General features: G+C 42.3%; 1 protein-coding gene across 1 annotated transcript in view; it reads left to right on the top strand.

The window, feature by feature from the left end:
• The window catches only part of LOC132111796 (leucine-rich repeat and fibronectin type-III domain-containing protein 2-like), a 133,003-nt gene extending 118,153 nt beyond the window's left edge, over positions 1-14,850 (top strand). The window contains exons 3-4 of the mRNA XM_059519396.1: positions 4,483-5,878; positions 13,334-14,850. Coding sequence (XP_059375379.1) covers positions 4,503-5,878; positions 13,334-14,300 — 2,343 coding nt within the window. The 5' untranslated portion in view covers positions 4,483-4,502 and the 3' untranslated portion in view covers positions 14,301-14,850. The remainder of the gene's footprint in view (positions 1-4,482; positions 5,879-13,333) is intronic.
• The last annotated feature ends 985 nt before the right edge of the window (positions 14,851-15,835 follow it).

The raw sequence follows: 15,835 nt of genomic DNA, 5'->3' as shown, positions 1-15,835 counted from the left end.
TATAGTATGAAAGTAGAATTTCCAATTAAGAAAAATAAAAGAAGAAAAAAAAAACCTGAGCCATCTTAATTGCAAATATATTACAGCATATATGGTTACATTGTTTACTACTCACCCTCATGTATCATGGACAAAAACAGCATAAACATTCTTCAAAATATCTTCTCTAGACATTTTCAATTCTGCATGAAATATTGTTGTAAAAGTTATAGGTTATTTTTCTGGGTTTTTAATACATGAGATATAAAAGTACTGCAGAAAAGCTTACAAGCAAATCCAAGTACTTCAAAGCTGTCTTCACAGAGCGCATGGATTCATGCAATTATGTGAAACTTATTTCTAACTGTGAAATTCTGCCAAAGACTTTTGAGCTGCAGAGAATGAAAAGGAATTCACTGCACTAAGACGTTTACCCCAAAGCTACTTACAGTAGTTTGCTCATACTTCACAAAAATTACCCATTATCATCAGAGCTTCTGAGAATAGATTACCTCAGGTAACACAATGCTTCATCCAGCTCTCATGTCTCTGGTGGAATCATTGCATTTAATTTTTCTGACAATAATCTCAGGTGAAATGGAGGCTAGGACATGTGTAGCAAAAGCAGTCCATTAGCCCTTTTGTCAATCCTAGAGCTTTTCTGGTCATAACACATCCAAACTTTAATATTGGTGGGATTTGTTAATATATATATATTTTTTAAAAGTCTAACATAGAAGTCAGTGCTGATCCTAGGGGCGGTGGAGTGGGGTATACAGTAAGTGATCATGAACGAATCAATGAAACACATTTGTCTCGAATCACGCTCGCAGAAAGCGCTTGAGAATCAGAGAATCTCTTCCACAGCTTGGTACACTTTCAACTTTTTTTTTTTTTTTTTTTTTTTTGCATCAGGCAAGCCTGTACGACATTCACATTACATTATTTAACTGATTTCATGTACAAAGATCGACAGCACCTCATTAAAATAAATGATTATTTATGTTTTCACAAACAAAATTAAAGGGGTCATACTGTATGACGTTGCAAAAAAAAAAAAAAGAACATTAATTTGTGTATTTGTTGTAATGCAATGTGTTTATGCAGTTTAGGTAAAAAAAAAAAAACTATTTACCACATACTGTACATTAATGTTTATCCTCTATGCCTCTCCTTTCTAAAACGCATCGATTTTTACAAAGCTCATTGTTCTGAAAAGAGAAGTGTGCACTGATTGGACAGTTAATGTTACGAGAGTGCGACGAGACAAAACCAATAAAACCAAAAAACTCGCATTTGAATCATCAGTGGCAAATTCATAATTAAAAAAAAAAAAAAACGTACAGGCTGTGAGAGCATTATTTTTCAGTGTTATCACAACTGTGTAATTTGCAAGCTTAAAGTGTCAAAGAAACAAATAAAACAGGCAATCAGAGCAAACCAACTTTTAAGATGGTGGAACTCTATGATTTTAGCTGTAAATTTTATTGTATTTTAGCTTTTTTTTATAATAAAAAATACAAAAACTTTAGAATTACTATCAATTTAAAAAATAATAATTAAACAAATAATAATGATAATAATAACAATAATAATAATAGGAAACTCCATTGGAACATTGTTTTTATATTTAAAAGGTATGATAAAGTAGAAGACAGCTGTGTGCTGTTAAGAAAAAACTGAAAATCTTAGTCCATTGCACAAATATTATGCCAGGTACAGAATCCATCATGCAGTTAGACGTCATGAGGATTTCAGAGCAGCGCTGTCAAACTGACTTCCAACTGTCATAATGGTTAGCCCATGTCCAATCAGGCATCTTCACTGGGGAGTTCTCCCCTGGATCTCAAGTAAATGGCCCTCCATACCATGGCAGCTCTACCTTCATCTTGCACTTCAGCACTTTATGATTGCGAAGCCTAAGCTTTTACCTCGCTTTTGGATGTTAGCCATCTCTGTAGTTTTTCACATCCTGCTGTTTCATGGGCACCTTCTCCTTCCCTTGATAAAATACTTTTGATGTCCTCTTACACTCTTTCATGTACTAAAGCTATGATTCTTTGGTCTTAATGTTTGCTTATCTGACAGAAAATAATTTATATGATTTTGCAAAATGCTTAGATATATTTTTTGTTGATTTTATTTAAGTTAGCAAAGACCAGGATAAGCTCATTTAAACATTCCCTCTGACAAATGAGCTGAGATGTTTGGCTCATTTGAAAAAATAAAGTTAATTCCTTCCCACTTTGACAGTCCATCTTTTTCCATCTGATTTGGAATAAATACAGATATGTGCAATGATGATGAGGGTTGAGTTCCTCAGCAATTGTTCTATATGTGTTTGATGGCCTGCACCATTTGCAGATTACAAAAAGGAATGAATAAAGTTGAGGCTTGACAAGGAGTTATGAGAGAATTGGCAATGCAGAAAACTTACCTCAGAAATACAAGCCCGCTAAAGGGCAAGCTTCTGCTTTATTCAGCCTAAACAGGTTTTAGCTGTCAAAAATGACAAATATCCCCTTGTCCCAAGCACACTTCTTATAACTTTACACAATGCGAAGCAGTGTGAGTCCTGAATGAAAATTTAGTTTTATTCTGCATAGTGTATATTTCAGTTGATCAAATATGGGATGGTGATAAATTCCAACCAGTGTACTGTAGCACTAATGAAATGTTTAAAATGCCTATGGTTCAACATTCTTCCTTATCTCTTTATTAAGATTAAGTTTGTGTTCTTCTGTGATGTTTAGACCAATATGCATGTTTTGATTTTTGTACTTTGCATTCGTATGCATATTTCTTGTCTTGTTTATTTATGGCTTTTTGAATTTATTGTACAGGAAAATGAAGATAGAGAGGAAATTGGAGGGAGCAAAAGGTGTAAATGGGTTCAGGATTGAGCATAGCAGGTTGTATCTGTTGCTATCAACACACAGCTCTGACACATTGTTGCTCTTTCATAAAATTGTAAAAAATCTGATTTCCTGAGAATAAAATGATGAGAATTAGTTATAATCATGAAATATGCTCAGAAGGGAAGTAAAGAAAATATGTTATTGCTCAGAAAACATCACAATGTTCATTGTTTGCTTCAGCGTGAAATTATTATAGACTAGAACATTTTCAGTTTACGTGAAAATTTCCTCCTAAGTTCTATCCACATATCAATCATTTTAGTTTTAAATATTGCATTACTCCAGACTTTAAAACAAGTCATAATTTGTTAATGTGCTAGTAGTCTTCTGGGTTTTTGTAGTAGCCGAGAGGGGAAATTGCTTGACATGTTATGGTAATTCTGCTGTTCGCTTTTTAGCAACATGCAGCCCTGGCATAAATATCTGGCATTACCAAAAGCTGATTGCATGTCAGTCAAATTGCCAGTGAAATATCTATCCCCTGTGTGCAACAATTTATTTATTTTGTAGCAGACAGTTTTGATTACATAGTTAGATTAATCACAATGTTATGCTCCATAAAAATCTTGCTGATTTTCTAAGATGAGTTGCAGTCTAGTTTTCAGTGTCAGTCAGAAAACTCCCTGTTTTCTACAAATACTCATATATGTATGCTTTCACTTATATTGATATATGCAATAAACTTAAGGTTAGCAAACAAGATATGCTTGAAATCTCATAAGATGTTCCTACCCTAATCCCTGTGTACTGGGGTTTAAACTATTGATGAGATAACGATGATTCATTGTATGAGTGCTGCCAGCTGGGAGAATTATTATCCTTCAATTATCACCTGGAAATGAAAATCACCCCTTTTCCTTCTCATAGGCACCTAAAACAGTTCCACCATCCCTGCACTACCATTGGAGAATCAGTCTGGCAGAGCGCTGATTAAAATTGATTTAAGTTTTGAGTATATTTGGAAATGATGATACAAATGTCTACAGGAATTATTGGTTGTCATCTGAGGGCAAGCACAGTCATCCATTCTCTCTGTGTACTGCAGAATTTGCAGACGGACATAGCATTAAAAACTCTTTCTTTAAACATATTTTATTCCTCAGTGTCTTCTTAATGCTCTGACAGGGGTATGAGGATTGCAAAGTGAATTCACGTGCAGTCGTGACCTAATGGATAGAGAGATGGACTTGTAACCCGAAGGTCGTGGGTTCGAGTATCAAGTCTGCAGGGATTGTAGGTGGGGGGAGTAAATATACATTGCTCTCTCCACCCTCAATACCATGACTGAGGTGAGACCCTTAAGCAAGGCAGCAAACCCCAAGCAACTCCCCAGGTGTGTCAGCATTGGCTGCACACTGCTCCAGGTGTGTGTTCATGGTGTGTGTGTGTGTGTGTGTGTGTGCATTTCACAACTCACTGCTGTGTTTGTGCACATGGATGGGTTAAATGCGGAGCACCAATTACAAGTGTGGGACTCAATAGGAGGACTTTTTTTTTATCAGATAGCCCTTGCAGAGGCAATACATCAATTGTTTCTTGTATGGCTGGATAGGACTGATCTCTGTTTTTCCTGTTGTCTTTCCAGGTCCCTGCTTGTGATTTACCATGGCCAAAGTGCTCTGCAGCCTCCTTCTGCTGGGAAGCACAGTGATGATCACCACCGCCTGCCCTAAATATTGTGTCTGTCAGAACCTGTCAGAATCCTTGGGAACACTGTGCCCATCCAAAGGTCTGCTGTTTGTTCCCCCTAACATTGACAGAAGAACTGTGGAGTTACGCCTGGGGGGTAACTACATTATCAAAATTACCCAGCAAGACTTCACCAACATGACAGGCCTGGTGGACCTCACACTGTCACGAAACACCATCAGTTTCATTCAGCCCTTCTCCTTTGTGGATCTTGAAACACTGCGATCGCTGCATCTGGACAGTAACCGGTTGACAGAGTTGGGCCCAGATGCCCTGCGAGGCTTAGTGAACTTGCAGCACCTCATCCTAAACAACAACCAACTGACTCATATCTCCAAAGAAGCTTTCGATGACCTGCTGCTTACCTTGGAGGACCTAGACCTCTCCTACAACAACCTACGAGGCATACCCTGGGAGGCCATTCGCAAAATGCTCAACCTACATCAGCTGAGTCTGGACCACAATCTCATCAGCCACATCGCTGAAGGCACTTTTACTGATCTTGAAAAGCTGGCAAGGCTGGATCTTACATCAAACCGTCTCCAGAAGCTTCCGCCAGATCCTATCTTTGCTCGGTCACAAAGCAGCAGCGTTTTTAGTACACCATTTGCCCCGGTCTTGTCTCTCAGCTTTGGTGGGAATCCTCTTCACTGTAACTGTGAGATTCTTTGGTTGCGCCGTTTAGAACGGGAGGACGATATGGAAACATGTGCCTCCCCCCCTAGTCTGAAGGGTCGATACTTCTGGTATGTGCGAGAGGAAGAGTTTATCTGTGAACCACCGTTAATAACACAACATACACATAAGCTTTTGGTCCTAGATGGACAGACGGCCAGTTTACGCTGCAAGGCCATGGGTGACCCTATGCCTCTCATACACTGGGTTGCTCCAGATGACAAACTAATTAGTAACTCATCCAGGGCTACTGTGTATGACAATGGTACTTTAGACATTATAGTCACCACCTCTAAGGATTATGGAACATTTACTTGCATTGCTGCAAATGCTGCTGGAGAATCTACAGCCTCAATTGAGCTCTCCATCATCCAGCTCCCCCATCTAAGCAATGGAACTAACCGCACATCTCAGCCCAAGTCCAGGCTATCTGACATCACCAGCTCCACTAAAACGAGTAAAGGGGAGACAAAAGCCCAACCAGAACAGGTAGTGTCAGTGACAGAGGTCACTGCAGTCTCTGCTCTGATCAAGTGGACAGTAAGCAAAGTGGCACCTAAAGTCAAAATGTACCAGCTCCAATATAACTGTTCAGAGGATGATGTCCTGATTTATAGGTAAATATCACAATTTCATTTAAACCACCAAACTACACACTAATCAGGCATGTACTTCCTCCTGCACTTTAGATTCGTTCTAAATATTTTTGTAAATTATCATTAAATTGGAATTTGAGATAAATTATGTATTTTGTAACTCAATTCAGTCTTCTAAGGGAAGATGGTTAATATAATGACACTTAAAGGTTGACTCACATATGCAAAGATTCATGTTAGACATAGTTTTTGTATAAGTATGCATATATGTATATATGGACATATCTTAAATATGTTAATGGTGTTCTGTGATTGTTATAGCTATGACAATAATGACTCACTTATCCTTTACTGTGTAAACTTATGTCTAAAACCCATCAACAGCACTTTATCCATCCAACAACAACATTTACATTGAAAACAATGAAATAAATATAAACTTTAGCAATGTTAGCAAATACATTTATATTGATTAAAGGATTATAAAAGTTTATGATAAAATCACAAGCAAGTCGTGCCACAGTCATTTTTATTTAAATGGGCTTATATTAGCTGTTAAAAGACTGATCTCACCAACTTTTATTCTAATGCAACATTTTCTCTGTGTGAATTAATGTGTAGAAAATCATATTCCATCTAGTCCTTTTTTTTTTTTTTTGCATAATACAACCATTATGATCATCACCATTACAAGCCTGAGGCAACAGAAGCTTTTAGAATATGCTTTATTCTTTTGATATTAATTTCAAATCACTACATCGTTTCTTTATATCTACATGATCTACTACAATTTATAATCAAAGTGATAGGAGCCTCCATCAAACTTCCTAAATGTGAAAGGTTATACATAAGCATTAGGCTATCTAGTTTCCCCAACTTGTGAAAAGCAAATGATCTACAAAGAATGAGTATGACTGTTCATTTACTGGTGCCTCTCTATTAGTTAATGACTTAATGCTAGTGAACTGGATGTGGCATTATAGATCTGTTTTCTTCCCTGTTTCTTGGAAGAGCAGTGTTAACTTGGATACTGGCAACAACAAAGAAAAAATCAATCACTAAGGCTTGAGTGGAAAAAGGTTGGGCTCTCTTGTAAAGATGTCATCATTAAATGTAGCGTCTTCTCCCGTGATGGGAAAGCAATTATTAATGAGTAATGGACTAGCTGGCATGGAGGCTTACAGTAGACAGTGTGTTAGGCTGCAGTGCTAGATGTGTTAAATGATGTCTCTTACAAAGCACAGGATCCTATGATTTTTTTTTTCACCCCAAAATTGAACATTTCGTCTTCATTTACTTTCCAAAAATGAAAATCTTAAGACTATGTTGGTCATTCTTCTCCGTGAACTTACAATGACTGGGAATGCAAAAGAACCATGAAATGTGTCCATAACACTTCCATGTTAAAATTACCTTTCCAGTCGGCAAGTGCTGCAACTGGATCATGGAAACAAATTAAGAACTATTATTATTATTATTATTATTATTTTTATAAGGGAGGTGTTTATTTTGTCTACCCACTGCCTATTTTTGAGCTCCTATTTTATGTCTAATTTTGCATAGAACCCTAGAGATCAATATATATGATTAATAATAATAATAATAATAATAATAATTATTATTATTATTACTATTATAAAAAATGAAATGTGAAATATCTCCATTGCACACAATTGTACAGTTTGTCTTCTATTTGCCTAGATTCTGTAAATAGCCTAAAAGAATTCTATTGGTTCTTTTAAAATACATAACCTTCTCAGAACAGGGTAGTTATCAATGTTTGACTCTAATTAGTATTCTCTGGCTACATCCACAGAAAGGTATCTGTAAAGAATGTTCTAGATAATTATGAGCTAATGCAGTTAGAAAAAAAGAACATTTGTGATTACATGCCATCTGTACTCAAGGTGCTTTTTAGGGGGTTGTGTGCTTAAGTGCTACATAAAATATACCTAAGGAAATTTATTTTTTTAAATTAACAAAAGCCAGATCGTCTCTAGGTTACGTATGTAACCCTAGTTCCTCAAGGGAACGAGACGCTGCGTCGAACAATGCTTTGGGGAACGCGCTTAGCGTAAACGACTCTGAATATCGTGTGTAATCAGTCCAATGGAAGAGCGTGAAGTCACAGGCGGGGTGACGAAAGCGACCAAGAAGCTATAAAAGCACGTGCCGCGCAACTGGCGTCAGCTTCGAGTACCAGCAAGTGCCGGCAGGGGTGCCGGGGGTATGGCTCCGAGACGCATCGTCTCGTTCCCTCGAGGAACTAGGGTTACATACGTAACCTAGAGACGTTCCTCTTCAGGAACTCGAGCTGCGTTGAACAATGCTTTGGGGAACAAGTACCAACGCCGCCAGACTACCAAACCCCTGCCTAGTGTGTACCTGAAGAGCACAGCTTAGGACGAGAGGACAGAAGTGCCTGGAGTGACTGGCATGTCTAGGCTATAGAATTTAACAAACGTAGAGGGCGTGGACCACCCCGCAGCATTGCAGATGTCCAGCATGGATACACCTGCTAGGAAGGCCTTGGAGGCCGCCATACCCCGAGTAGAGTGAGCCTTGGCTCCCGACAGCGGGGGACCACCAGAGGACTCATAGGTGGCGTTGATAGCCTCGACTATCCAACGACTAATAGTCTGCTTAGAAACAGGAGAACCCCTCTTGGGGGGACCGTAGCATACAAGCAATTGGTCAGTTTTTCTCCACAGGGCAGCTCTGTGGACGTATGCGTCCAGCGTTCGAACTGGACACATACAATTTAGCTTCGCTTGGTCGGGCTCCCGAAAGGGAGGAGGACAGAAGGCTGCAGCACTACAGGTCATGGTGTAACAGAGAGAACCTTAGGAACATATCCCGCTCGAGGGTATATGAACGCTTTGGTCATGCCAGGTGCAAACTCAAGATAAGTGGGGGCCACAGAGAGGGCCTGAAGATCTCCTACTCTCCGCAGAGAGGTGATAGCCAAAAGAAAGGAGGTTTTAAGCGTAAGATGTCTGTCTGAAATATCTTGAATGGGTTCAAACGGGGGTTTGCACATTGCCTCTAACACCACAACCAAGTCCCATGGGGGAATACGGGACCGTACTGGAGGTCTCAGCCTCAGCGCAACACGGAGGAAACGTGTAACTAGGGGGTGTCTAGCCATTGAGAAGGGCATGGTAGGCTGCAATGGCCTCCACGTAAACCTTCAGCGTGGGGTGGGTCAACCCTGCAGAGAGCCTGGCCTGTAGAAACTTCAGAACTGTACCAACTGGGCAGTTTGCTGGGTCTAGCTGGCGGTCTCTGCACCATGAGGTGAAGAGTTTCCACCTCAGGGCATATAGTTTCCTCATTGAGGGAGCTCTGGATTGGAGGAGGGTCTCAACAACCTCGGTTGAGAGACCAGCTGCTAATAGTTGTGCCCCCTCAGGGGCCACACCCACAGCTTCCACAACTCCGGGCGAGGATGAATTATCGTGCCCTGCGTCTGTGAGAGTAGGTCTGTCCTGATCGGTATCTCCCATGGAGCGCCGTCGAGGAGCAAGACCAGGTCTGCGAACCATATTCGGCCTGGCCAGAACGGGGCTACTAATAACAGACGGACCCCGTCCCGGCGTACTCTCGCCAGAACTCCCGGAAGCAGAGCAATAGGGGGAAAGGCGTACAGATGAAGCCTCGGCCAGGTCTGTACTATAGCGTCCAGTCACAGAGAAGCTGAATGAACTAGAGAGAACCAAAGGGGACATTGTGATGTCTCTTGAGTCGCAAAAACTTCTACTTGAGCCCTGCCAAACACTCTCCATATCTGCTTCACCACCTCTGGGTGAAGCCTCCATTCCCCGGGCCTCGGCCCCTGCCTCGACAGTATGTCTGCTCCCATATTTAGTTTCCCAGGAATATATACTGCTCTTAATGAGAGGAGTTTGCTCTGGGACCACACCAGGATCTGGTGTGCCAGCTTGTACAAAGGGCGCGAACGCAGACCTCCCTGGTGGTTGATGTAAGAGACCACCGATGTGTTGTCGGTGTGCACGAACACATGGTGACCCCTTAGGTCTGGGAGGAAGTGCTTCAGTGCACGATAAACTGCTAGCATTTCTAGACAATTGATATGCCATGTTAGATGGCGACCGCTCCACAGACCACGGGCAGGGTGGCCACTCATGACTCTACCCCAGCCGGTGAGAGATGCGTCGGTCGCTAGTATTACACGGCGACAAGGAGCTCCCAGCACCGGGCCCTGATTCAAGAACCAAGGTTTCTTCCACATGTCTAAGGCACGGAGGCAGCGCCGCGTGACCTTGATAGTGCGAAGTAGATTGCCCCTCGGGGAAAATCCCTTGGTCTTGAGCCACCACTGTAGGGGTCTCATCTACAGCAGGCCAAGAGGTATCACGTTGGACGCAGCTGCCATCAGACCCAACAATCTCTGAAATTGTTTGACAGTAAGTGACTGGCCTTCTCTGACTCTCTTGACTGAGATGAGGATCGATTTGATACGAGCAGGAGACAATCGTGCCTGCATCGCTGTCAAATCCCATACTACGCCTAGATATGTGGTTCTCTGAACCGGAGAAAGTACATTCTTCTTGGCATTCAGTCTCAAACCCATCTCCCCCATATGTGCGAAAACGACATCTCGATGCCGAGCTGCAACCTGCTCTGACTGAGCTAAAATCAACCAATCGTCGATATAGTTGAGAATGCGGATGCCCTGCATGCGCAGGGGGACCAAAGCCGCGTCTACACATTTTGTGAACGTGCGGGGTGAGAGTGCAAGGCCGAAGGGAAGTACTCGATATTGGTAAGCTTCGCCCCCGAAAGCGAACCTCAGAAACTTCCTGTGTTGTGGAAGGATGGATATGTGGAAGTATGTATCTTTGAGATCTATTGTGACAAACCAGTCCTCAGACCTGATCTGAGCTACAACATGCTTGATTGTGAGCATTTTGAACTTCAATCTCATAACTGAACGATTTAAGACTCTCAAGTCTATAATCGGACGCAACCCCCCATCCTTCTTTGGAGCTATGAAATACCGGCTGTAAAATCCGGACTCCCTGTCTTGAGGAGGGACCACCTCGATGGCCTCCTTCTCTAATAGGGTTTTCACTTCCTGTTCCATAACCAGACCCTGCCTGGGGCCGACTATCGTCGGGATGACCCCGTTGAATATTGGCGGCGCAGAGCCAAACTGAATACGGTAGCCTTTTTCTAATGTGTGCATGACCCATTGAGAAACATTTGGCAGTAGTTTCCACGCTGCTAAATAATCTACTAAGGGAATAAGTCTCTCGAGACTGACTTCTGGTGTAAGAGGCCCCTGCAGGGGCGGCGAGCGTTTCAGCCCCGCTACGCGCACGGGCGGAAGATACTGAAACCGATGCTCGCTGGGGACCGCTGCGCCCTGGAAGACTGGCAGGGTTGGCAGATCGGCCCCCAGAGACGATGCCGCGCTGGGGGACAGATAGCTCGCGAGCGTCTGTTCCACCCAGGGCATCGCTCTATAGCCGTACTCTCCCATCCCCGCTACATTGCCATAGTAGTCAGACGAGGGGATGTAGAGGCGGGCTGAAAATGGGCGTTTCCACGACCTGGCGATCTCATCATGCTGGTCGGGAAAAAATGGAAGGCCCCGGCTGGGAGGTGGCTGACTCGCGCGCAGGAATCGTTCATCGAGCTTGCTTCACTGCGGTTGGGTCGTTTTTTCGGCGGGCCACTCAATGCTTAATTTGGCCACCCCGCGAGTAACCACCTCCAAGAGCTCCTCATATTGCGGCGAATGAGGTGGCGAATCCCTGTCGACCAACTCCACATCGACCTCCTCGGAGGAAGAGAGGCGGAGCGTCGATCCCTCTCCCTGGGTGGAAGGAACCACAGAGCGTGCTTCCAACTCCAGGGAATGGGCACCGGATCTGGCGGAAGTGGAAGGAGATAGGGACTGGCCCGTCTCCATTCCCTCCACCCGTCTCCATTCCCTCCATTCCAAATCCACTTGCGAACCCCACGAGTGCAGCCGCCATTCTGCCTCGGCAGGAGCGGGACCAGCACCGCGGGGAACGATGGCGAAGGCCCCCTCCTTGAAGAGGGCCTTCCAGGAACGAAGCAGCCGCACCGACATACGCTCACAGTGCGGACAGTCGGCCCCCTCGAGAGCCGACTCAGCGTGCTTCACTCCCAGGCAAACCACCCATAAGCTGTGTGTATCCCCACCCGTTATATATTGCGGCCAGGGAGGAACACACAACCTATAACGCGATTTGGAATCGCCATCAGTATGCTTAGATTTCGCCTTGTTCGACGTAGCTCGAGTTCCTGTAGAGGAACTATATTCTAACCAATTCAGGAACCTAAAATAATGTATGTTTGTAATAATGTATGATTCAGTGTCGACAAGAATTTTGCGTGTTTGTCTAGTATTTCTTTCAAATAGTTCTATTTGTGTAATCTTCACTTTGCTTCAAGTTAGTCAAAAACAACTGCTTTTTATCTCTAGCTCCACTGACTGAGCAATAGACCTAATTTCAAAATCATTTAATCTAAATGAACTTCCAAGGTTGATATGATCAGTGCATTGCAAGTAATTAAAGGGTACACAACATACAGTACACAGTTTCATCTAATATCATGTTAATCTTGAGTACCTATAGAGTAGTACTTAATCCTTCATATAGCCAAAAAGTCACTAATTTTATCATATTTATAAAAGAAAAATACAGCTTTCCGATTCCCTACGGATAAAAACAGAGCTCCTAGAGGCATGCCATGGGCGGAGCTATAATACTGACGTTTTGTGTTGTTTTCCATTAACATATATTCACTTATGTGCTGATATCCAACAAAAGACAGAAATCTGATGCAATTGTACTTACATGAATGGGATCTTTTATCACAGGGATCGCTCCATGACCTGGGCCTTGTTTATAAAACATTAGTCACTCAAATGACGAGAACACACAAAGGCACTTGATACACCTCGTTGCTGCCACGGAAAAACTAACTGCATACACTGTTCGTGTAACTCTGGGTTCTTTGGGAAGCTGAACATGGTAAACTTTCCCTCACATCCAAAAACACACTTATTTGGAGACATTCTCGAAAAAATTCCTTTTATCGAAACTTTTACCAACCCGGAAGTAAGATTTTCAGCATAGAAATTCTCAGTCATTCTTATAAATTATTTTGTAAAACTTTGGCCATGTTTAGAATGAGAATCCATCTCTTTAACACTGTGAACAAATCTGAATACATGAAACACCTTTGTACCCCCCCCCCCCTGGTTTTCACCGTAATAAAATGATTAATGATTGTTTTCCGCCAACGTACAGAGCATCATGTGCATCCACAAATTAAGGCAGTGACCAGTCAGTATGTATATTTTAATAACCACCTTCAGTGTTATATACCTGTGGTTTCAGTCTACTGCATCTATTTAACGATTAGTCTTCTGTTGAACTTTGAGAGTCAGTTTTAATCTCAGTATCTTGTTCACAGGATGATTCCAGCGATCAGCAATTCATTCTTGGTCAACAACCTGATGCCAGGGATGCAGTATGACCTATGTGTGTTGGCCATCTGGGAAGACACCGCCACCACACTCACTGCAACAAACATAGTGGGTTGTGTGGAGTTCGAGACACATGATGACTACCCCCGATGCCAATCGCTGCACAGTCAGTTTTTAGGAGGAACCACGATCTTGGTGATTGGGGGAGTGATCGTAGCCACTTTGGTGGTATTTATCATCATCCTCATGGTACGCTATAAAGTGAACAGTGGCTTGGAGGTTGCAAAGTTGGTGACAGTGAGCAACACCCACTCCCAGACCAACGGAATGCCACATGCCGCGCAGAGACTTAACAACGGTGCTCCGACACTGCAGGCTCCAAAGACTGTAGTGGTGATGCGAGATGAAGTGGTGGAGTTTAAGCGTGGCTCTTTGCAGAGTAGCATGTCATCCTCTTCATCCTCCTCGGCTGACTCCCTTGGAAGTGAGAAAGTTGAATCTTACAACCGACATGTGGATTCTAACACCTTGCCAAATAGGTGGAAGCAGTCATCAACTAAGGCACGACCAAATCTGGATAACCTACTTGGGGTATTTGCCTCTATGGACCTGAGGGTTCCCACAAGAGATCCAGGAGGACCATCTTCCTCAGGGGCTATGGTGATGGCCATGAGACCCGCCACTGATAAGGAGCCTCTGCTAGGCCGGGTAGATTCAAAGCTCGGGAAGCTTGTAATGCTGCCAACAGCAAACAAACCCAAGCGCAGCCACTCGTTCGACATGGGTGACTTTGGTGCTTCACATTGCCTTAGCTACCCACGATACATCAGCAACATTTGGACTAAGAGGAGTCTCTCAGTCAATGGCATGCTACTGCAGTGCGATGAGAGCGAGGGGGATGGTGATAAGGCAACATTTGATAGCTCTGAGTGGGTCATGGAGAGTACAGTCTGATAGAGATATCAGAATAAGTCTGCCAAAAAAGAACAAAGAAAGAATATGAAATAACTGTATCATGTGATGTCAAGAAGGACTCAAATGTCCATAATGAAAAGACACCTCAGCAGTGGCCGTGACTTTGCAGTGCATGATTTTCCATGTCAATATTGTCCTTCTGTTTATTTGATCACAAAGACGTTCAAAGGTTTGTGTATGAGTTAGGCAAGCAGACGAGGCCAGGGCTAGTCCTGTTTATTGAGAGCTGGACGAAGGATATCTCCAGTTGCCTTCAAACTTTAAAGCAGATATGAATAAATACCCTAGAACAAGGGAAGTGGGGGTATCACAGAGAGGCAATGGGGGATAAAAAAAATATCACTGTGCACTGCAGAATGCCAAGAGGATTTTCCTCAGCTAAGTGTATGTGCATCACAATGGACCAAATGTTTCCATGAGACAGGACTACATAATCTACCAGGTGAAAAAAGTAGAAGAAGAAAATGCAAATGTAATGATATTTTGTAGGTTATTTTCATTTGTTGTCATTTTGACTTTTTATAGTTAATTCTAGTGTTGCCCAAACCCCCAAAGCCCCCCCCCCCCCCCCCCCCAGGATTTTTCCTGAACAACTGGAGAATACAGTACAGTCTGTCACACATACTTTACACTGAAGAGAAATACAAATCTCAAGTTATGGAAGAAGACATTATGTGCCTCTTTTTCAGTTTATCAGCGCATCTATCGCATTTGTTATTAGTTTCTGAGTTTTAAATTTCCATTTAGTACCAGTCAGTCTGTTTGAGTACCATATTATTTATGCAAAGGTATATTTATTACATATTACATACCCAACCAATACACACTTCATATCCAACCATGAAGAGACTCTGTTCGAGGTCCCCTTGGTCTACTCTAAAAAAGTTTAAAAATGGTATATACCTACATGGTTTGACTATGGTACCATAGTAATACCATGTTATTCTGTAAAGTACCATGGCATATGAATATGGGAATCATTGATTAGATGGTATTAACATTTACTATCTTACACAATCACTGTACTGTAGTACCCAATATTTTGCAAGCATTCCCCAATAGTATAATAAACTATTATGATTTTCTGATATTTCATAATGGTATTTGCCCAAGCATTGATAACTTTATAATTATATATCTATTCCCTCTGTAAGATTAGTTTGTTAGTGTTGGTGATTTACGTTTTTACTCTTCACAACAAGCCCCTCAAGACTTAAGCCTGAAATGTAGGTCAGAGTGTTAAGCTAGACAGTATGTTGTGAAAGACATTTAGGACATGATTTGGATCAGTTTTGTGCAGAAACATTTATTCGTGCCAAATGGTTGTGGCAAGCTTGATTTCACACAGAGGTGAATCATGAACTGAGGAGAAACTGAGCTCCTCTATCATCAATGTGCCCTTGAGTGATGGCCCTTAACCTCAGGTTGCTCCAAGGGGACTCTCTTGCTATTAGTGCATTGCAAGTTGATACAGGTGAAAAGTGTTGGTTACATGATTATTAGTAAATGATGAA

This window comes from Carassius carassius, chromosome 31, assembly GCF_963082965.1.
Source record: "Carassius carassius chromosome 31, fCarCar2.1, whole genome shotgun sequence".
Lineage (NCBI taxonomy): Eukaryota > Metazoa > Chordata > Actinopteri > Cypriniformes > Cyprinidae > Carassius > Carassius carassius.
Note: the sequence above shows the minus strand (reverse complement) of the source record. Positions and strands in the feature narration are given on the sequence as shown.